This window comes from Rhinolophus sinicus, linkage group LG04, assembly GCF_036562045.2.
Source record: "Rhinolophus sinicus isolate RSC01 linkage group LG04, ASM3656204v1, whole genome shotgun sequence".
NCBI lineage: Eukaryota > Metazoa > Chordata > Mammalia > Chiroptera > Rhinolophidae > Rhinolophus > Rhinolophus sinicus.
Genome location: NC_133754.1, coordinates 147,863,989 through 147,887,330, shown reverse-complemented (window position 1 = coordinate 147,887,330; position 23,342 = coordinate 147,863,989). Strand labels below are relative to the sequence as shown.

Sequence of the window (23,342 nt, the reverse complement as noted above, 5' to 3'; positions counted from 1 at the left end):
ACAAACATGCAATTATTTATCCTAAAAAATACAAGAAAAGTTTCCAGTTTTATAGAACAGGAATCTCAAAAACAAAACTTTAAAAATCCTAGAAGAAAATAATATATTCTTGACCTTGAGATAAGGAATAACTTCTTCTTTATAACAGAATAGAAAAAAATGCATAGGAAAAAATATTACACAAAATGTTAAATGTCTATATGACAAAGTGAAAAACAAGCCATCAGAAGGGAAATGCCTACCTTTTTACACATTGCTATTGTATGCTACTCATTGGATGAGATACCCTCTGTACACTGTATCTCATCCAATGAGTACCATACAACAGTGATAAAAGGTAACATAATTTTGATTATTACATATTATCAGATAAACCTCCAAATGCATTTACCATTGGATGGACAAAAACAGACTAGTTAGTAAAACCATTTTCTTATCTTTCTGTATCTTATTAAAATCTTTCTATTTAAAAATATCATAGCAAAATATAAAACATGCTGAGTAAGAACTAAGAATTGATAACTGGATGATCTTAGATACACTGTATTTTATTTCTAGATATCCTGTTTGCTCCACCTATTTGAAGCAACAGAAATACATTTTCATTTCTACAACTAATACCTAGGAGAAATTTAAAATTAATGTTTAAGTATTTAAGGAAATTTTAAAAATCAACAATGAGGATTGCCCAACAGTCATCTTTTAAAACAGTTCATTACAAATCATAAATGAAAGAAAAAGAATTTCTGTTTTCAGCCATGATGCAATAACAGGGACCAGATATACCTTCCCAACCTAAACAATTAAAACACGGGGGTAAAAATACACATTAAACAATTATTTTCAGGCACTGGGTGAAAGGCAGCACAGGAATGAAAAAAAAAAAAAATCCATTAAGTTGCTCCAGCTCACTGCCTGGAGAGTTTCTAGACTGTATGGGGAAGGAGAAGGCAAACAAAAGCCAAGTGTGCCAGAGTTGAAGAGAGATCTGAGAATTTAGCGAAGCCAGTGTGACTTCAAGTCAGCACATTTTATGAGAGGCGCGAGCTGCATGGAAAAGTGAGAGCTGCAGAGGTGGAATTCCTGATATTTAAGAGTGTCCCCTATTCCCAAGACTTGAGTTCAGCACTGAGCAGCACATGCATACGAGTAAACTATCTAAGGCTCGGTAAAGATACACCTATAAGGGGCGGGCAGAACAATCTCTGGTACTGACACATAGATCCTTTTCTCATCAGCCAAAGTGGTAAAATCTTGTTTAGTACGGAAGGTATTGGTTGTTGTACCTTACAAGTAGGGCAAAATTAGCTCTGGACTTCTTGAGTCCCATCTGAAAAGTTTAAAAATCAGGACTGAAAGAATCACTTGCCAACTAACATAACTGTATTGGAGAACAAAGATCAAGAATACATAAAGGAATACAAGATATATAAAACATCCAAAAGGTAGAATTCACAATTTTAGACATCCAATAAAAAACTATTAGGCCCCCAAAAATAAAAAAATGACCCATAATAAAATAAAAATGAATAAAATGAAACAAATCAGAAATAAATACACATGATAGAATTAGTAGACAAGGACATTAAAACATTTATATAACTATATTCAACATGTTCAGAAGTCAGGGAACTGAGGATAGTAATAAAAGACATGGAAAATATAAATAAAAATGCAAATTGAATATCTAGAGATAAAAATACATTGGATAGAATTTAAGAGAAAATTGGACATTGAAAAAGAAAAGTGAACTTCAAGACATGACAACAGAAACTATCAAAACAGAAATACAAGGGTGAAAAAACTGCAAGAAAAAATGAACAGATCATTACTGAGCTGTGGGGCAAGTTTAAAAGCACTCTCATATACACCTAACAGCAGTTCCTGGAGAAGAGAAAACAGGGAGAAGACGAAAAAAAAAAAAAAAATTTAAAGAAAAAAATGGCAAAAGAATCTTTCTAAAGTTAATGAAAACTATAAATCCACAGATTCAAGGAGCTTAATAAACCCAAGTATAAGAAACATGAAGTAAACCACATTAAGATTCATCACAACCAAATTGCTTAAAACCAGTGATAAAGGGGGAAAAAATCTTACAAGCATAGAAAGAAAATATCAACATTTTCATAAAAAAGCGAAGATAAGAAATGCAGACTCTGGTCAGAAACACTGTAATCCAATCAACAGTGAAACAACATCTTAAAAGTATAGAAAAAAATAACCTCTCAACCTAGATTTCTACACCCAGTAAAAATAAGTTAAAACATAAAAGTGAAATAAAAATGAAAATAATTCATGGACAAATTTCATGAAAGATACAAAATTGCTAGAAGAGGTCACTTAAGAAGTAACAGATAACCTGACTAGCTCTTAACCATCATTAAATAAAGTGAAACAGTAGTAAAAACTTTCACATAAGGAGAACATTACAAGAAATCTCTAGACCAATATCCCTCATGAACGTAAGTGCAAAAGTTCTGAACATGATTTTAGCAAGTCATTCCAAAAATGCATTAAAAAGTTAATAATGCTTCATGACAAAGTGAGATTATTCTGGTAATGCAAGGTTGATTTAACAGTTAAAAATCAATCAAATGTTATATAACGATTAAAAATCAATGTAGTTCACCATATTAACAATATTTTGTTTAAATGATTGTCTCAATAGACACAGAAAATCATTTGACAAAATCCAACATCCATTCCTGATTAAAAACTCTCAGCAAACTAGGAAGAGAAGGGAGCATTTTCAACCTGAGAAAGGGCATCTACAAAAAAAACAACTCAAAACATACTTAATGGTCAAAGAGTGAATACTTTCCTTCAAAGACTGAGAACTGGGCAAAAACATCTGATTTTATGATTCCTATTCAAATTGTACTGGAGGTTCTAGCTAGTGCAATAGGCAAGACAAAATAATGCAAATCCAGATTGGAAAGGAAAAAGTAAAAATGTCTTTACAGACATTGTAACTATGCCAATAAAAAAGCTACTAGAACTAAAAAGTGCCTGTAGTAAGGTTGCACAAGTTAACATAAAAAGCAACTGTACTTCCACTAGCAATGAAAAATCAGAAATTAATATGTAAAATTTTTAATTTTATCCAAATTGTTGAACAAAAATTGAAAACCCGAGTCTAAAATTTAAATAGAAATGGGAAGGACTGAGAATAGCCCAAAAGACTTCCAAAAAGAACAATGTGAACAACTTATACTACCAGATTTCAAAACTCAGGATAAAGTCTAATTAAGACAGTGTGGCACTGGCATGAAGATAAACAGATCAATGAACAGAATACAGCTGAAATAAATCCATACCGATATGGTCAATTTATTTTTGACAAAAGTGTCAAGGCAATTTAATGGGAAAAGGATAAACTTGGTTGGAACTGATTAGCCATATGAAAAAAAAAATGAACCTCAACCATTAGCTCACATCATAGACAAAGATTCATTCAAAATGGTTATGTGGTATATCCATATAATACATTAATACTCAATAACAAGACATAACTACATGTAATAACACTAATACACACAAGTTGACTACATACAAAACCATGCTGAGTGAAAGAAGACTCCATTTTGTACTCTCTTTCATTTATATAAAATTCTACACGTGTAACTAATGTACAATGAAAACATATCAGTGGATGCCTGGAAATGGGGAAGTTAAGGAGAGAGGAAACTTTTGGGAGAGATAAATATGTTCATTACCTTGACTATGATGAAGATTTCATAGGTGTATTTTTATGTCAAAACTCATCCATTTTAAATATATACACTTTACTGAATATCAATTTTACCTCAATAACGCTATAAAAATTTTCTCTCACTATATTCTGTAATTAAAACCAAAGGATATATATATATGTGTATATATATACACACGCACACACACACACACACACTACAAAAACCTAAAACAAAATATTGATGAGCTGGTTATTTATTTTTTACAAAATAATACTCCAAAATGATTTTACAAAAATAATCCTGTAAAAAATTACAAGTATATTTAACAAAATCCTATCACTGCTCATATTAGAGCATACAATTACTGGTAATGAATCTTCTTTTTGATATTAGCTGTATTTCTATTATAGTTTGTATTCCTTTGGTAGTAATTTGCTTTAGTTTAGTTTTGCTTTTTTTTTATTAGCCCATAAATATGCATATGACCCCACAGTAAAAGGGAACATTTCCTACCTGCACTGGGGAGCGAACTGTTACCTTCTTACTTCCTTCCACTGTATCAATTTGACAAACAATAGATCTTTCAACTCCAGACTCTCTGTGTCTTACAGTGTACAGTCGTCGTCCCACTTTTGTTAAAGGAATTTTATCAGCAGTAGAGTGATTAGCAGGTGCTAAATTGAACATACATGTTTGAAATTTTTATAAAATATCATATATTAATTTTAAATAGATGTCAAATATCAGAAACATGATTTCTTAAAATTATGAATAATAGTAACTCAAGTCTTTGGATTTAAGACTATACAAAGGGATTATACAAAGTGTATTTCTTTGTATTGATATAATGTATACAAAGAGATATTTTGAGAAACTACAATGTATTTCCACAGCATTCATCTAAAACCTTCAAACCTTTTTACCAAACAAAATTTTTATTGGAAAAAAAAGTATCATTCAGTACTTTGACCTAAGACAACACTACTTATGAACAAAACGGTTTCATAAACATTTTAAAAATAACTAATGAGAGGAATTATTATAACATGCAAAAACACTGATCTCTGATTTGCTGTTATAATAACCAAAGCCTAATACCTACAGGCATTCATTAGCAATTATCAGTGTAGCTGCAGTTTTTTTGTTTTTAACTTTTCTAACATTGACACTTTGCAATATCTAGGATTTGATAAGCAAAATTTCATATACATTTATCTAATATACATATATATACTGTATTGGGGGATGAGTTACTTATTTACATAAATCCTTCTATCCCATTGTATAAAAATATTAGTTCAAACACCAATAAGACTTAAAACTGATGAGAACAATTCACTAACAATGCTGGGACAACACCTGAAATCTAGCCATTGTTGTGTATCTCTTCCTGACTGACTAGGAGAAAACACCAGCTTTCAGTTTTGGTATTTTCACCCCATGTCTATCTAATTAACCTTTCAAATGTCCTCCTCCATAACTATTTAAATGTCAAAGTATCAGAAAGTGGTGTGGGTAAGGCATCGGGACTATTTAACTTCACAATGAGTAGATACTATGATAATTTAAGAATTTATTTACTTTCACCTCTCATGAAAATGAAAAATTTCTGGGAAGCAGAAAAGACAAAAAATAAATCCACCTTAATAGGCAGAACATGAAAACCATTTACAAACCCAAAAAACATTACAAGCTGCCATTTCCATAAATTCAAACCTTATTGTGAATTCAGTCAGCTGCCTTGGTGGAATACTACTGAGTTATACCAAAGGTAGTTAAAACAACAACCAATAGATAATAGTTTGTAAAACCTGAGATCTAGTATTTTTCTTCCCAAAAACATAAAGCAGTAAATTGTCATGCTCTAAATAAAGCAGTGAATAAAGAAAGTTAAAATTGGTATACAAAAATATAGTAACAAGAGCAACCAAAGCCGTGCAAAACAAGAAACAAAATTCCCAACCTATTAGGAATGAGATAAAAAAAAGAACACAACACATTTAAGATACCACAAATGAATAAAGTGGGATGTAAAATATAATTGAAAAAAAATTAAAGGCTAGTGAGGTAATTTATCACTTACTAAGGAGAATGAAGAAAAGTTTGCTGCTTAGGCTGGTCATTGCACTGAAATGATCATTGTCTTTAGTTCCGACATAATCCATATTTAAACTCTCCTCATTTTTCAATATGTATGTCTTAGCCATTGGAACGTTGAGTACACTGAAAGCATCACTTGGTGAAACAGAGATAGTAAGTCCAAGAGAATTTAAAATCATAAATGGTGCTAGATCCCGTATGAAGACAGCTGAAGACCCAGTGGCAGCTTCTGTAAATGCCTAATAAGGAAGAGTTATCATAAATAAAATACAATGAAATGTGGAAAACGAAATGACAGGCAGAACATTAACAGGCATACGACAAATAACTAAATTAATTAAAAAAACTTTATTCAATAAAAGAAAAGGATTAACTCAGACTAGTACAGCAGCATTTAAAGTTTCAAATGTCTTTTCTTACCTTGACTAAATTATTTAACATTACAAGACCACATTTGGATAATGTAATGTTTAGTTGGTCTTTTGAATAGAAACTGATAACAGTTTTATATTCTGGCACTTTGAAATGCTCTTCTTCAGTATCTGACTCAACAATGGCCTCTTTTGTTTTCTTTTTCATCTAAAATGACATACAAATTATAGAAATGTAAGGAAAATGTGTTCCGAAGAGCACCACATAACTCATTTTGCAAAGGAAAAACAAACTTTAGACAAATCCCAACATTAGAGAGAGCAAAAATATTTATCAATTCCACTGCCTTAATGGAATTGCTTGGACACCAGCCAACTAAGGTCACACAGAACAGGGACAGTATTAGAAGAAAAGTTATTCTCATCCTCGGTGATAACAAAATGAAAGGCACATTTTAGAAGGAAAAAAAGAAACCTAAATTACATCAGAATGAAAATGAAAAGCACATACTCACAGCACATGGAAATTCAGAGCAAGAAAAGTCATAGTCTACTGGTCATGCTACAAATAAAAACCAGAAAACCAAAGGCTCAACAAGTCCAACAATGGTTGCAGAACAGTGCCACTGGAACCTAGGACTCATGAGAATCAACACCATCTATCTCTTTTTAGGATTTACAGATCCACTGCCCACGTATATTCTGACCGAAAAACCATCAAATAAATTCCTTTATCTAATCCTTTATCTGAAATATGTGGAAAATAAAATGTAGTGAATACGCAAAGCTGGGCATGCCAAGCTAGTCACCTTTGTTGTTACTTTAATTGGCTTTAACCCACTGAACATCTGTCTGCATGCTGACTGAATCCTCTTTAGGTTGGAGATATGCTAGTAATTCTGCAGTCTCCTGCTTCAGAAGCATAATTTCATCCATCTAAGGGTTCTTCTTCTTATGATTACAATATATTACAAGCAAATAATAATAATATTTTCTTCTATATACACACCCTTCAGCAGACAAAGGAAACTCAGGATAAACAACTTACAAGATGGTAGTGGCATTTTAATATTAAGTGGTGACTCTGCAGCCAGAATTGCACGCTACCCACCCCTGCCACTTTAAAGGTATTACTACTTTAGTGAAGTTCCTTAACCTCCCTATTCTCCGTGCTCTCACATGTTAAAATAGTGGAAGACTGTATCTTCTTCAGACTGTTGTTTTAAAGCAAGAGTACATAATTTAGAACAGTGTCTAGTATATAATCTTACATATTTGTCTTAGAAAAAGATAGGAAGCATTGGCCTTGGATTTAAAATTACAATTAGAGGTCAAACAGGAAAGCATGCAGCAAAACTCATAATGAGAAAACTTGAACTTTGTTGTGATTAAAATCAATGTATTTCATGTGTTATAGATATCTTCAAGTTTTGAAAAAATTTTCAGACTTTATACCTTGATTCCAAGATTCCATGGTCTAAAATCCTCAGTTTGATCAATTTCTAAGGGTTCAAGCAAAGGCTCCCATACACCAAACATTTCATTATAATAATGAACCTATAGAGAAAATTTTTAATTTTTTTTAATAAGGCATTCTGGTATTTGCTATAATGATCTTCCATGCAGTTTCCCACTACCATTACTTTTGGCTGTGCTACTTCTTCTATGTGAAAACTGTACTATATGCCATTCATTCGTTTCCTACACATACTCCCTCAGCACTTTCCTCACTTGGTTAACTTCGTAGTTTAGTCTTCAGAATTTAATCCAGATAAAAACTCTCTTTTAATCATCTTTGGTTTCCAGACTGGACTAAACATCAAAAACTGTGATCATTTATCATGTATCATTGACATTTTTTAACATATCTGCCTACCTCTACCGACTTCAAAAGCCTTTGAAGGCTAGTAACATAGGATTGAATGAGCATTTATTTATTTGAATTCTCTGAACTTTGTGGATATCCTAGATCGAACCCTCTGTAAAATATACAGAATTCTAACCAGAATTTGAATATCTGGAATCTAGTCAGTCATTTCTACCTGTATTAATATATAACTGTAGCAACACAAATATAATAGCTTATATTCATATTTGATAAAAAGTAGATTACATTAGTTTCCACTAGACACAAACTCAATTAATAATTTAAACCAAAGTAACTCTGGGGATGATTCTATATAGATAAACTCTGAAGCAAAATATATGTTGGCTCAAAGCAAATATCTTTCATATAAGATGCTTTCATATAAAGTACTTAATGGATTCTCAGTAGAGTACATATAAAAGTACAAGACATATCCTTGTACTTATATATCCTGCATTACATAAAAGTACAAGATATGTCCTTCTAATTCTTTACATTACTCTTTTAGAGCAGATTCAGAAATGGTCTATTATCCTTTTAAAGGAAAAAGGTATTCAATTTAACTCTGAAAAATAAGAATTTTGAATCTAATCAACAACTGTCTATTAATATATTAAGTTTAAGTTAATAAAATCAATTGAAATATAAACTTAATGTAGATAATTACTCTAAAGGTAATGTACAGCAGGTTCTCAAATAACATTGTTTCGTTCAACATTGTTTTAACATTGATGAGATATTGTAGGAATTTAACTCTTATTCATATCAATCAGCATATGGAAAATTGATTTTGTTGTATGTCGTTTTGCTTAGTCACAGAACCTATCAATGATGTTAAGTGAAGACTTACTGTACACATAAACACTACAAGGTGTGATCAAAATATACGGTGAATATTTAAATTTTAAAAAATTATTATAGTAAAAGACACATTGCCATTAATTCCCCTCAAAATACCCCCTTGCTTTGAACACACTTATCCCATGATTTTTGCCACTTTCTGAAGTAGTTCGGGAAGTCCTCTTTTATGGGTGTCTTTAGTTGCTCTGTTGTGGCTGTCTCGATGTCCTGAATCAATTCAAAACGTTTTCCTTTCATGGTCATTTTGACTTTGGGGAAGAGCCAGATATTGCATGGTGCCAGATCTGGGGAATAAGGTGGATGAGGGCACACCATAATGTTTTCACGTGACAGAAATTCCCAGACCAGAAGTGCGGTGTGACACGGAGTGTTGCCATGGTGAAGGATGAAGTAAAGACACCCATAAAAGAGGACTTCCAGAACTGCTTCAGAAAGTGGCAAGAACGATGGGATAAGTATGTTTGAAGTGAGAGGAAGTATTTTGAGGAGGATTGATAGCAATGTATCTTTTACTGTAATAATTTTTTTAAATTTAAACATACATTCACCATATTTTTTTATCACACCTTATATAGCAGTCATAAATTTCTAAACTTTCTTCCAAAAGTTTTGTGAGCCAACATATTTACAATAAGCTTAATTTACATATTTAAATATGATTCCCAAAATATCCCATGTGTAGCATTATTTGTTATAAAATCTGGAAAAAATACTATATTGCTTACTTCTAGCTCAAGCTGACAGTGGAGATTTATGAGGGAACTCCAGTTTTTGCCTTCCCCTGAAAAACTTGATTTTGCCAAAAGCATAGGCACTGTTCTATGACCAATTCCAGCCTCAAGAACTATGAAAATAGAATCAATGTTCATTTTTATTTTCTCTCCTTTGGGTACCAATTTAGTTGTGGGAGCTATGTTTTCAACTTCATTTGGTTCTTCAAGAAACCACATTTTTAAATTCTTTGTATCCTTCTTCTCCCATAAATGTGCTGTAGAAGAAGCAGTTTCTTGTGTGGTGGTTTCCTTATTTGTATAAAGTGCTGAAGTTATGGTAATCACAGTATTTATGATAACTGGTGAAACCTAAGGGGAAAAATGTAAACTAATAAAAAATCTACTCATACCACTTTTAAAAATACAAAAAGTTAAATATATGATGAAGGACAAATAATACTGAAGTAATCATTATTACCCTGAAATAGCAATACAATTTGTTGCCTACAAGTTTGATTATTATAACTAATTTTAATTGTTAAGATATTTACATGAATCTTGTAGATATTAAGCTAATCAAGTGTAATTTCAACTACACATACTATAGGGAGGTTAGATAACAACAGATGCAGTCAAATGCCAATAACAGAATACTATATAACATTCATTACAAAAATATGTTAAATAATAACAAGTTTTAAGAAATGTGTCATAAAGATTTTTAAAGCTAGCTTCTTTTTTGTTTAACAATGAAAAGACTTGCTATAATGATTGCTATCTCTAGATTTTATTAATTTTTTAAAATTAAAGATCTAAATGACTAACTACATTTGAACTTACCTTTAGTGTAAGAGATTTTACTGATATATCAATCACTTGTGGATCTGTACCTAGCTGCGTAGCTTGATAGAACAAATCACAGGGCTGCAAAACCTGAGAGAAAAACCAATACCACTAAATTAACATTGTTCTTAAAATAGTTTTACTTAAAGACTTAGTAATAGCTAACTATTAATATGCCAAATAAACTAGTCAAAACTGTTGAAAAAATAAGTGACTCAATAACACAATTATCCTCTTTAGTACTTGCTCATTACTTATAATAGAAAGTATTAATATCAGCAACAATATTAATAAAACAAAATAAATAGGATTTCATAAATCTATGAAAAATCCATAAAACTTGTATTATGTATTTTATTTTACTAAAATAAAATTTTAGCATGGTATTTATTTCATTATAAAATTACAATGAAATAAATTAATCAACATAGGAAAAGTTACAAAACATGGGATGACAAAATACATTAGACTTAGTAAATAATTCTTAATATAATTATAAATTAACAGAGTTTTCTCTAACTGGTAAGCAGGATTTTGCAGGAGTACCCAGTGACTCATATTCCTCCCAAATACAAAACACTTTCATCTCCTCCTAAGGTTCCTAACAGTCTCATCCCATTATAGTTCAAAATCCAAAATTACATTACCTAAAATCTGTATCTCATCTGTATCTCTCATTGACTCAAAAATCCAAAATCTCATCTATCCCTTACCAGCTCAAAGTCTAAAATTAAATCAGGTCCAGATGCTAATGAAATTCCTGGGTATAATCTATTAAGTAGAGCTACTAGGGCAGTCAGTGGTCAGGCATCTACACAATCTATGAAGTGATCCCCCAGTAAGTCCAGTACTCATCTGGCACCCTAATCTTTAATGATTATATTCCCCATACTGTATTTCACATCAGCCAGGGACCACTTTTGACTGCTGTTTTAGAAAATCTAACATCAATAAAAATATTAGTACAGGTCAGAACTTTAGGAAAGTTATACAATATCATGAAAAAAGCTGATAAGCATTTACAATAGATACGTAATAAGTTAAATATCTTGATCATGATTTAGCCTTTTTTAGAATTTAGAAATTTATTCAAAAATTATCATAAAATACTAATGGGTGAAACACACTCAGACAAATGTATACTCTACAAGCAGCAGATGAGAGTATCTCATCAGTCACTACTTTAAAAAATTTGGGGACATATATCCTTTGAAAATTAAATTCTCATAGAAGAAAACACACATACAGTAAGTCCTCACTTAATGTTTTTAATAGGTTCTGCAACTTTAAGTAAAACAATGAAACCAATTTTACCATAGACTAATTGATATAAACAAGAGTTAAGTTCCTATGGCAGCTCATCAGCATTATAATGAAATGTCATTGAACTAAACATTATTGAAAGACCTGTTGTATGTTATACTTTATATACATTTTCAAAAGGTCCATAAATCTCTAATAAATATCCATGGACTCATAGATGAATGCTGAATTAAGAAATTTAGTCCTAATATAAAATGAATACAATACCAATTAAAGTTGCACTAATTACAACTTATCAAAATGTTATGTGGCCAAAAGTGCTAGTTGGCCGTAAATACCCTTTCTCAAAATTCCCTACAATCATAGAAGTTTTGATATATTTTCATTCTCATTTGTTTCTATGTGTCTTTGGATCTCTCCTTTTATTTCTTCTTTGACCCAGTCATTCTTTAGTAGCACATTGTTTAATCTCCATGAATTTGTCGTTTTTCCCGCTTTCTTTTTCCAGTTGATCTCTAATTTCAAGCATTGTGGTCAGAGAATATACTTGGTATGATTTCAACCATTTTTAATTTGCTTAGGGTAATTTTGTGTTCCAATGTGTCATCTATCCTTGAGAATTTCCCATGTGCACTAGAAAAGAATATATAGACTGGTGTTCTAGGATGAAATGCTCTATAAATGTCAATGATGTCCATTTGGTCTAATGTGTTATTTAAGGCTGATATTTCCTTATTGATTTTCTGTTTTGATGATATATACACACTGTCAATGGCGTATTTAGACCTCCTACTATAATTGTGTTTTTGTCAGTTTCTCCCTTTAGTTCTGCTAGTAATTGCTTTATATATATATATATATAGTTCTGCTAGTAAATGCTCCCGATTGGGAGCATATACATTGATAAGTATATCTTTTTGTGTTGTCCCTTTTAACATTATGAAATGTCCATCTTTGTCTCGTTACCTTTTTTTATGCTGAAGTTTGTTTCGTCATATATAAGTATGCTACACCCGGTTTTCTCTGGATGCAATGTGCTTGGAGTATCGTTTTCTACCCTTTCACTTTGAGTCTATATTCGTCCTTGTAGCTGAAATGTGTCTCTTGAAGGAAGCATATGGTTGGCTTTTGTTTTTTGATCCAGTCTGCTACTCTGTGCCTTTTTAGAGTGAGTTCAATCTATTTACATTTATGGTGATTATTGATACATGAGGATTTCCTATACCCATTTTATCTTTTGTTTTCTGGTAGCTCAGTGTCTCCACTGTTTCTTTGCCTTTGTGTTTCTGTTATTTCAGTTTGGAGGTATTCTATGATTTTATCCTGTTTCCTCTTTCTTTTATGTTATGTATCTCAGTTCTGGATATTTTTCTTTTGAGTGGTTACCATTAAATTTATTTATATATATATACATATATTTTGCGCATATATATATATATATATATATATATATATATATATATATATATCACTTTTTCTTCAGCATGCATCTCATCTCTATTCCCCATATGTAAATTCAGACCTTCACTCCCTCCCCTTTTTGTTGTAATAAATTATCCTTATTAATGCTGTGAGCTCATTTTTGAGTTGCAATAACACATTGTCTTCTTCTCATTTTCTTTTTTTATGTTTTTATCTTCTTTACCCCACATATGTGTATAGTGCCCTATTCTGTGTAGGGGTTGCCATTTCCTGTCTCTCTCTGTCCCTTAGAGTAATCTTACTCATAGTTTTGTATCCCTTTCTCTTTTTGTTTCAGGTAGAATAATCTCCTTCATTGTTTCCTATAATGCAAGCCTTGTGATGGAAAATTCCCTCAGCTTCTGTTTCTGGCAAGGTCTTTATTCCTCCTTCAAATCTAAATAACTTTGCTGGATATATTATTCTTAGCTGGTAATTTCTCTCTTTCAATAGTTTGAATATTTGATTCCACTCCCTTCTGACTTACAGAGTTTCGCTGAAAAATCTGATGGTAATCTAATGGGCTTTCCTTGTAGGTTGCCATCTTTTTTTCCACTGCTACCTTGAGAATTCTTTGTCATTAACTTTGGCAGTTTCAATATAATGTGCCTTTTAGGACTGAGGTAATAAGGGTATCTGTTTGCTTCTTGGATTCGAGGATCCAGTTCTTTCCATAGGTTTGGGAAGTTCTCGTTAACTATTTGTTTGAATACACCCTTTGTGCCCTTCTCCCTCTCTTCTCCATCTGGTATACCCAATATTTATATGTTGCTATTTCTGATGGAGTCAGATAGTTCTCGTTCTTTCATTTCTTTTTTGAGTTCTTTCATTTCTTTTAACTCTCAATTTCTCTCCTCTTCCATCTGCATCATTTCCAGATCCCTATCTTCAATATCACGAATTCTTTCCTCCAACTGGTCAGCTCTAATTTCAATCTCTTTGTTCAAATATTCATTTTGTTCACTGATTTTATTTTTGAGTTAATTAAATGGCCTATCTGAGTTTTCTTAGTATTGGAAGCCCTAGCCAGAGCAATCAGGCAAGAGAAAGAAATAAAAAGCATCCAAATTGGGAATGACGATGTTAAATTGTCCCTTTTTGCAGATAAGATGATTCTTTACATAGAAAATCCTAAAGACTCCACCAAAAAACCTATTAGAAACAATAAACAAATACAGTAAAGTTGCAGGATACAAAAATCTATGTAAAAAAAGTCCACTGCATTCCTATATACTAACAATGAACTTTCAGAAAAAGAAATTAAAAAAAATTCCTTTTGCAATTGCAACAGAAAGAATAAAATACAGTAGTACCTTGGTTTTCAAATGTCTCTGTTGACGAACATTTCGGTTTACGAATGCCGTAAATTTTATGGGTCTATGGTATCATTAGATAGAAACATTCATGCTAAATTTGCAGTTGTAGAGGTTGATTTTAAAGGTCTGGAATGGATTAATCCATTTTGCATTACTTTCTCTGGGGAAACTGTGCCTCGGTTTTCGAACGTTTCAGAACTCAAACGGTCTTCCGGAATGGATTACGTTCGAAAACTGAGGTTGCACTGTACCTAGGAATAAACTTAACAAAGGATGTGAAAGACCTATATACTGTAAACAATAAGACATTATTATTATCATTTTTAACTAACGTTCATTGGGGTGACAATTGTTAGTAAAGTTACATAGATTTCAGGTGTACAATTCTGTATTACATATCTATAAATCCTATTGTGTGTTCACCACCCAGACATTTCTCCTTCCATCACCATATATTTGATCCCTTTTACCTTTATCTACCACCCTCCTTCCCCCCTTATTAAAAGAAATTTTAGAATACACAAAGAGATGGAAAGATATTCTGTGTTGATGGATTGGAAGAATTAACATATTTAAAATGGCCATATTACCTACAGCAATATACAGATTTAATGCAATCCCCACCAAAATACCAATGGCATTTTTAAAAGAAATAGAAAAAAATCATCGGATTTGTATGGAATCACAAAAGAGCAGAAATAGCCAAAGCTATCCTGCGAAAAACCAACATGACTGGAGGTATCACACTCCCTGAAATCAATTTATACTACAAAGCAACAATAATCAAAATAGCATTATATTTTCAGAAAAACAGACACACAGACCAATGGAATAGAATCGAGAACTCAGAAATAAACCCACATATACATGGGCAGAACATTTTCAACAAAGGAGCCAAAAACATACTATGGAGAAAAGAAAATCTCTTCAATGCTGCTGGGAAAACTGGAAAGCCACGTGCAAAAGAATGAAAACAGACTGCCATCTGTCACCATATATCAAAATTAATTCAAAGTGGATCGAAGACCAAAACATAAGACCTGAAATAATAAATTGCATAGAAGAAAGCATAGGTACTAAATGTATGGACTTTTGGTTCAGAGAGGATTTTATGAATTTGACCTCAAAGGCAAGGGATGTTAAAGCAAAAATAAATGAATGGGACTATATCAAACTAAAAGGCTTCTGCATAGCAAAAGAACCCATCAACAAAACAAAGAGGCAACCAACCCAATGGGAGAAGATACTTGCAAACAATACTTCTGATAAGGGGCTAATATCCAAATTATGTAACCAACTCATCTAACTCAACAACAACAAAAACAATCCAATTAAAAAATGGGCAGAAGACCTGAACAGACACTTCTCGCAAGAAGACATAAAAACAGCCAACAGATATAAAAAAAAAATGCTCAATTTCACTAGCTATTAGGGGAATGCAGTCAAAATCACAAGGAGATACCACCTCACACCTGTTAGATGGCTATTATCAACAAGACAATAACAAGGGATGGAGAGGTTGTGGAGAAAAAGGAATCCTCATACACTGGTGGGCATGTAAATTGGTACAGCCACTATGGAAAACATTATGGAGGTTCCTCAAAAAATTAAGAATACAATTACCATATGACACAGCAATGCCTCTTATGGGTATCTACCCAAATATCGGAAAACATTTATCCGTTCACTGCAGCATTATTCACAGTGGCCAAGACATGGAAACAACCAAAGTGTTCTTCGACAGATAACCGGATAAAGAAGATGTGGTACATATATATAGTGAAACATTAATCAGCCATAAGAAAAGATGAAATAGTGCCATTTGCAACAACATGGATGGATCTTGAGATTATCGTGCTAAGTGAAATAAGTCAGACAGAAAAAGTCGAGAACCATATGACTTCACTCATATGTGGGATATAAAACTGAAAGCAACAAACAAACAAGACAAACAAATAAAGAGACAAAAACTCATAGACACAGGAACAGTTTAGTGGTTACCCAAAGCTAAGGGGTTAGAGGCAGTGGTAGAAGAGGGAAAAGGGGGTCATGCACATTGTGATGGAAGGACAACTGACTCTTGGTGGTGAACACACAAGGCTATAATGTATAGATGATATACAAGTATTATAGAAATGTACACTTGAAACACATATAATTTTACTAACCAATATCATCCCAATACATTTAATTAAAAACTAAGAAAAAAAGAAGTGTCACGATAAGAGCAATTTCTTAGTGAGAGTATTCTCATATACAAAAACAATGAGGAGCAACCAAAAGAATCAAAGAGTTTCAAAGCTGGATAATAATCCAGATTAGTCTCTCCAAGCAGAAAGAAAGGTACTTTACAGATAAAGGTTTGTAAGTATGTAGGTAGTTTCCTAAAGTGGTGTATATTCAATCCAAAACAGTTTACAATTAAGCAGATAATTAAACAGTAAACTCACAGTAGTGACTTTGTCTTTTCTCTTGACTGGAAGAAATGGGCATGCTCTCATTTGGAGATCTTTAATAGCTGCAGTCATTGTATTGTTTTCAAAGTCACCCTTCCAACAAATTTCACATTGTGTTGTAATGACTAAGGCAGGAGCATCATTTTTTGTCATATCAGCCACAAACACAATTTCAGGATTTTTAATAATAATATTAACTTCCCATTTCACTTGTTCCTGTACAGGTACTAAAATAGAAATAAAAATAAATGAATAATTTAAAATATTATGGGGATGGAAGGAAAACTGACTGGGTGGTGAACACACAATGTGATATATAGATGATGTATTACAGAATTGTACACTTGAAACCTATATAACTTTACTAACCATTGTCACCCCAATACACTTTAATTAAAAAAAAAATTCAATATTTATAAATCTTTGTTATACATGCTATTTATGAAATATTTATTTATGGGAAAATGTTATTTCCATTCTAAGTAAGAAGTGAAATAAAGGAATCTTAGATCTCAAAGGAATGTACAGCAACTCTCTTAATATAAGATTTGAAGAAGCTATAGTCAGTCATAAGTACATTTAAAAATATGGGAAAAAAAATCTCCACTATTAATGGCAGGGCTGGAAACTAATCCAGTTTCTAACTCTCAATTTAACACTCTTTCCATTACACAGTAAATATGTAAAAATAGAAAAATATAAATATAACAAAAAATAAAAGTACTTTTAGTTAAAATACTAGTTTGAATAATGAAAAGAAGTGATCAGTTCATTATTTCCCCCCACTTGTGTTCTTCCAATAAGTTCTTTCACATGACTGCCTTCTGAGAAGTACGAGGTCTGACAATTAAATTCGTAAACTCATCCTAGAAAAAGTGCTGCATACCTCATTGCTGAATATCACTACAGTCACCTTCGAAGTACTCCCCTTGGGAAGCTATGCACCAACGCCAGCACCTAGTCCACCCTTCAAAACAATTTTGGAACTCTTTTTCTGGAATGGCCATCAGAGCTGTTCTCATATTACCTTTGATGTCCTAAATGTCATCAAAATGTCTTCCTTTCAATATTTCCTTTATCTTCGGGTAAAGAAAGAAGTTACTGGGGGCCAGATCAGGTGAGTAGGGAGGTGTTCCAATACAGTTATTTGTTAACTGTCTAAAAATTCCCTCACAGACACCTTGTGAGTTGGTGCATTGGCGTGATGCAAGAGCAACGAATTATTGGCAAAAAGTTCAGGTCCTCTAACTTTCCATTGCAACCTTTTCAGCACTTTCAAATAGTAAACTTGGTCAACTCTTTGTCCAGCTGGTATAAATCCATAATGAATAATGTCTCTGATATCAAAAAAGGTTAGCAACATCGTTGCAACAAGTTCACAAACTTAATTGTCAGACTTCGTACAACTACTTATTCTAATATAGGTCTCATAATTTTTGAACCCAATATATAGTCACACCTTGAAAAATATGTAAACTGCACATCCAGGCAGAAAACACATATAAGTCTTTCCCCTTATCTCTGAAAAATAAAGATTTAAATTTATTAATTCACTTAACCTCATCATCTAGAAAGCTAATCAAGGTTAAGTGCTATTGTGGCACTTCAATAACACAGATATTAAATATTTTTGTCAATAACTAACCTTCTTCCTTAGCAGCCCATGCTTGAACACTGGTTTCTACAGCCGTGCCTGTGGTGTAGGCCTCAAGAAAGACATTTGCAACTGTCAGCAGAAATTCCACACTTGCACAAATATATATTTCTTGAAGGACTAAGTCAGTCACCCAACCATCTCTGACTCTTCTATACTTTACATCCATCATGTCCTTTTTGTCAAATCCGACTGTCAGTCCTATCATTCTGAAAAACACAATAATAACTATTCCTATGAGTATTTTACAAATAACCAAACACACCAATAAAACTTATCCTTTTCTCTGACAACATTCATTCAGCATTCTGAAGTCATTTCTCATAAGAAGACCACAAAGTACTCCACAAACAATAGATGTAAAAACTTTTGAAGCATAACTGTTTCATAAGTTAGGAAGTACGTTTTTAAGAAATTATCAGAATTTTGAATCTCAGCATAGTTTTTTTCTTCTCAATTTTTCATGTACTTCCCATTACAATTAGAATGGATTAATAATTTAGATAATATAGATTAATTTAAAAATAAATATATAATTACACTGATAATTTCTTTTAACCAATCTATTAACCATCCAGCAAGAAGACCACATATATGAACCAACACATTTTAAATGCTGATTGAAAACCATGATTTAATTGAACTGCACCTCTGAAGATCTTAAGTATTTATCCAGAAAATGAACATGCAATTTTGGGAATAAGTCTTGTAAAATTTATCAACCATTTCTCAAATAAAAACTCAGAATACAATTACCTAGGAGTTGCCTTCTTGACATGAGGCCTTTTATCATCTAAAATACAGTTTTTTAATGAGAAGGCAGAAAATGTTGAGTCATCTGTATACATTTTTAAAGTACTTATTATATTCTCCAATTTAAATTCAGCGAGTTTCAGAGAAGGATCACGAACATCTGCAAACGAAGTCTGTGGAAGTGAAAATCAATACAAATTTTACACAAAAACATAAACCTAAAGCATATTTTACGATATGAACTACCACATTTTCTATCTCCAAAGAGCTCACTAATGAAATGCCAATAAACTATTTAATTTAAAATTTTATTTTTCACATCACTGGCTATAAAAAAGGTAATTCATTTAAAGAAAGAAATGGTTAAGATTATTTTATTATTAAAGTGAAAAGATCAATAATTTTTCTCCAGAAACACATATCCAAAATGTACATGAAATATTAACAATTGTTATTTTAATAAATATTCACTATATAATTTTCATCAAGTGAAAAATGTATTTTCTTTTCTTCCTCAACTTACCTGTTCCGGACTTGGACTATACAGTATCATGGTGAGATAATCAGTTCTGAAACTCATATTTAGTGTTGTCTTAACTTGAGAGTCACGTGAATGTACTTCAACCACAGCAGCTGTCACTATAGTTGTTCCTTGGAAAAAATTAAAATTATTTGGTAAAATAAAAAAATCAGAAAAGTTAGAATTCATTAAAACACCCTTGAAATATATTTAACAGAATTATTGAGTACAGAAAAAGAAGAGACTTATATCAGCAATAAAGAAGAGACTTATAGCAGCCACATGATATTAATTGTTGAAATTGGGCAATAGATATATGTGGGTCCATTACCTTATTCCTTCTATGTTGGTGAACATGTAAAAATTTCCAGAACAAAATGATTAAAGTAATATATTTAAATATCTATTTTTCATTCCATCCATTTCAGACATTATCTTTATACTCCTCACTAAGTCCTTGCTACTTCCTCTAACTGTCCCATCTTCTTTTTTCCAGCTTTGGTCGTTATATCTTTACTCCTATGTTAACAGAGATTACCCTCTCTTGACTTATCTAACATTTTTTTTTTTAAAGATTTTATTTTTATTGGGAAAGGGGAACAGGACTTTATTGGGGAACAGTGTGTACTTTCAGGCCTTTTTTTTCCAAGTCAAGTTGTTATGCTTTCAATCTTAGTTGTGTGCTGTTCAGCTTCAAGTTGTTGTCCTTTCAGTCTTAGTTGTGGAGGGTGCAGCTCTGCTTCAGGTCCAGTTGCCATTTTTCTAGTTGCAGGGGGCACAGCCCACCATCCCTTGTGGGAGTCGAACCGGCAACCTTGTGGTTGAGAGGATACATTCCAACCAACTGAGCCATCTGGGAGGCAGCTCAGCTCAAGGTGCTGTGTTTAATCTTAGTTGCAGGGGGCGCTGCCCACCATCCCTTGCGGGACTCGAGGAATTGAACTGGCTACCTTGTGGTTGAGCGCCCACTGGCCCATGTGGGACTCGAACCGGCAGCCTTCGGACTTAGGAGCATGGAGCTCTAACCGCCTGGGCCACCGGGCCGGCCCCACCGCTAACATTTTGATAGTGCTGTATCAATATAAAATATTCCATCTGGGATAGATGCTACACTAAGAAGGGAGAAGAAGGGGAAAGGGGAGAAAAATAAAAAAACAAAAAAATGACCTATAGGGAAGTTAGAATTACAAGAATAAATACTAAGGAATTTTGTCACAATAGGGATAGGAATTTTGAATCAAAGAAAAAAATGAACAGAATGACTAATAATAAACAACTTTGAGATACCTGAATGGAATGAGATAATTAGAAAAGATTTATAAATCTGTTTACCCTAAACTAGAGGTAGAGAATAGAGGGAAAGAAGAGAGGGGAGGGGGTAAGAATGAATTTAAAGTTAAAAACATACCTCCTGAATGATGTGAAGCATTAGTAACTCCACTAGTAATACTACTCTGATCTTTTACTCCTGCTGGTGAGGCACTACCGCCTTCTTCATACCATATATTACCATATAATGTTTTAAAAATAGTTGTTATATCCTCTTGACTAAGAATGAACTGTTAAAAAAAAAGATTTATTTATTTTAGTATTACTACTGCATGTAGTTAAAAATGCTTATAAGAAAAATGAGTGTTTCATTTCAATCTTCTACAAAACCAGTTTTTAAACATGAGACAGAAAATTTCTAACTAAATATTCAGTTTTAAATGACCATGTGGTCTTTAGTATCTTCTGAATTCATACCAATGAAGCTATGAATGACCTACTTTTGTTATGACTGTACCAAGTAACCTATTAATTTTAAAACGAACCTACATGCTTAAGTATTCATCTAGGTACTTTGTCTTTTTTTGGTTAGTAAGCAGCTCAACTTACAAATACAGGATAATCAGAAATAATACATTTGTATAATAAAAAATAGTTCACAACGCATTTTACATGAATTACTTTATTTAAACCTCACAAGTTCTAGGTGTAAAGAATATAATCCTGATTTTTTAAGAAGCTGAGGTTTAAATGGTTAAGTATCATGCTTCAGTCCACTTACTTAAAGAACTCAACACTCTAAAAACCCCATGTGTTGCAAATTTAGCCTAAAAGCACCAGCATAAGATATGTCCAGAAAGCTGTGATGGTTAATTAATTTTTCCTAAATTTGGCTAGGTCACAGTATCAAAATATTTGGTCAAATATTATAGTAGATGCAAATAATCTCAGCAAGGACAAAAATGTATTTAAGGAAATATATATATATATATACACACACACACATACATATATATACATATATAAGTATGTGTTTATACATACATATATATATAATATATTAAACTATATATATATAGACACACAGAGGATGCCAAAAAATGTATACACATTTTAAGAAAGGAAAAAATTGTATTAAAATTGTAATACTCGATATACATCAATAACAAAAGATGAGAACAAATCACGTTTGACTTCTGCAATGACAAGAGGTGCTCAATGTCAGTGTCCAGACACTTCGGGATTACGGCGAACTACTACTGCTTGGCTTGTTGCTGTGTGAAGCCTCCCGGATCTTCCCTTGTGCACATCACACAGGGTACCATGTGTCTCAAACTTATGAAGGCATTCAATTGTTAGGCATGTTGGAGGTTCTGCTACATACTCACGCCTCCATTTTCATTATACTTCCACAACGTTCTTGAATTTCAAATACCACTTCAACTGTGCTTCTGCCATTTTCTTTGACTGTCCTGCCTGTCGCATGATGACACTAGCATTCATTTGATTAACACCATCTTTTGAGCAAACATCGTACTATAAATTGCTACTGTAATTCCATTCAACTTTGAAAAGTAATACACAGATAACATCTCTTAAAATGTGTATACACTTTTTTGGTGCCCCCAGTATATATATTACATATGTGGCATCTTCCCCTACCATGATCCACCTAGTAGTTTGCAGCCCACCTCGGAGGACCACATATTTGATTCCTTCTAGACCTCAACCTCAGGATCAGGGAGAGACTAAAGTCGAGTTTTCAAGAAGTTAGTCTAATGCATCCAGGCCAAGTCTAATGCATCCAGGCCAAGTGTACATTATATTGGCTTTTTTTCTCTGGAGAATTCTAATAGTTAAAGTCATTATATAAAAAAACAAAACAAAACCTATGAGTTTTAAATGGAAACTTTCTTTATATCAGCAATAAGGTTGTTTCGCTTTCTTATTATTCTTGTGTTCACTGGAGTACACTTTTAATTTCCTTCAAGTACTTTTCCTTTACATTCACAACTTGGCTGTTTGGTGCAAGAGGCCTACCCTTTCAGCCTGTATCGGGTTTCGACCTGCCTTTCTCACTAAGCGTCATCATTTCTAGCTTTTGGTTTAAAGTGAGAGACATGCAACTCTTCCTTTCACTCGAACAGTCTTAGAGGCCACTGTAGGGTTATTAATTGGCCTAATTTCAATACTGTTGTGC

At 32.6% G+C, this 23,342-nt stretch overlaps 1 protein-coding gene across 3 annotated transcripts in view; it reads right to left on the bottom strand.

Annotated features, from left to right (window-relative positions):
• VPS13A (vacuolar protein sorting 13 homolog A) overlaps positions 1-23,342 on the bottom strand; it is a 194,256-nt gene that overhangs the window by 67,737 nt on the left and 103,177 nt on the right. For all 3 annotated transcript variants that reach the window (XM_019736649.2, XM_019736650.2, XM_019736651.2), the window contains exons 35-45: positions 21,282-21,432; positions 19,877-20,004; positions 19,357-19,526; positions 18,592-18,809; positions 16,941-17,173; positions 10,448-10,540; positions 9,620-9,976; positions 7,622-7,723; positions 6,216-6,374; positions 5,779-6,034; positions 4,209-4,369 (exon numbers count right to left, since the gene is read on the bottom strand). In XM_019736649.2, the coding sequence (XP_019592208.2) occupies positions 4,209-4,369; positions 5,779-6,034; positions 6,216-6,374; positions 7,622-7,723; positions 9,620-9,976; positions 10,448-10,540; positions 16,941-17,173; positions 18,592-18,809; positions 19,357-19,526; positions 19,877-20,004; positions 21,282-21,432 (2,028 nt within the window). The remainder of the gene's footprint in view (positions 1-4,208; positions 4,370-5,778; positions 6,035-6,215; positions 6,375-7,621; positions 7,724-9,619; positions 9,977-10,447; positions 10,541-16,940; positions 17,174-18,591; positions 18,810-19,356; positions 19,527-19,876; positions 20,005-21,281; positions 21,433-23,342) is intronic.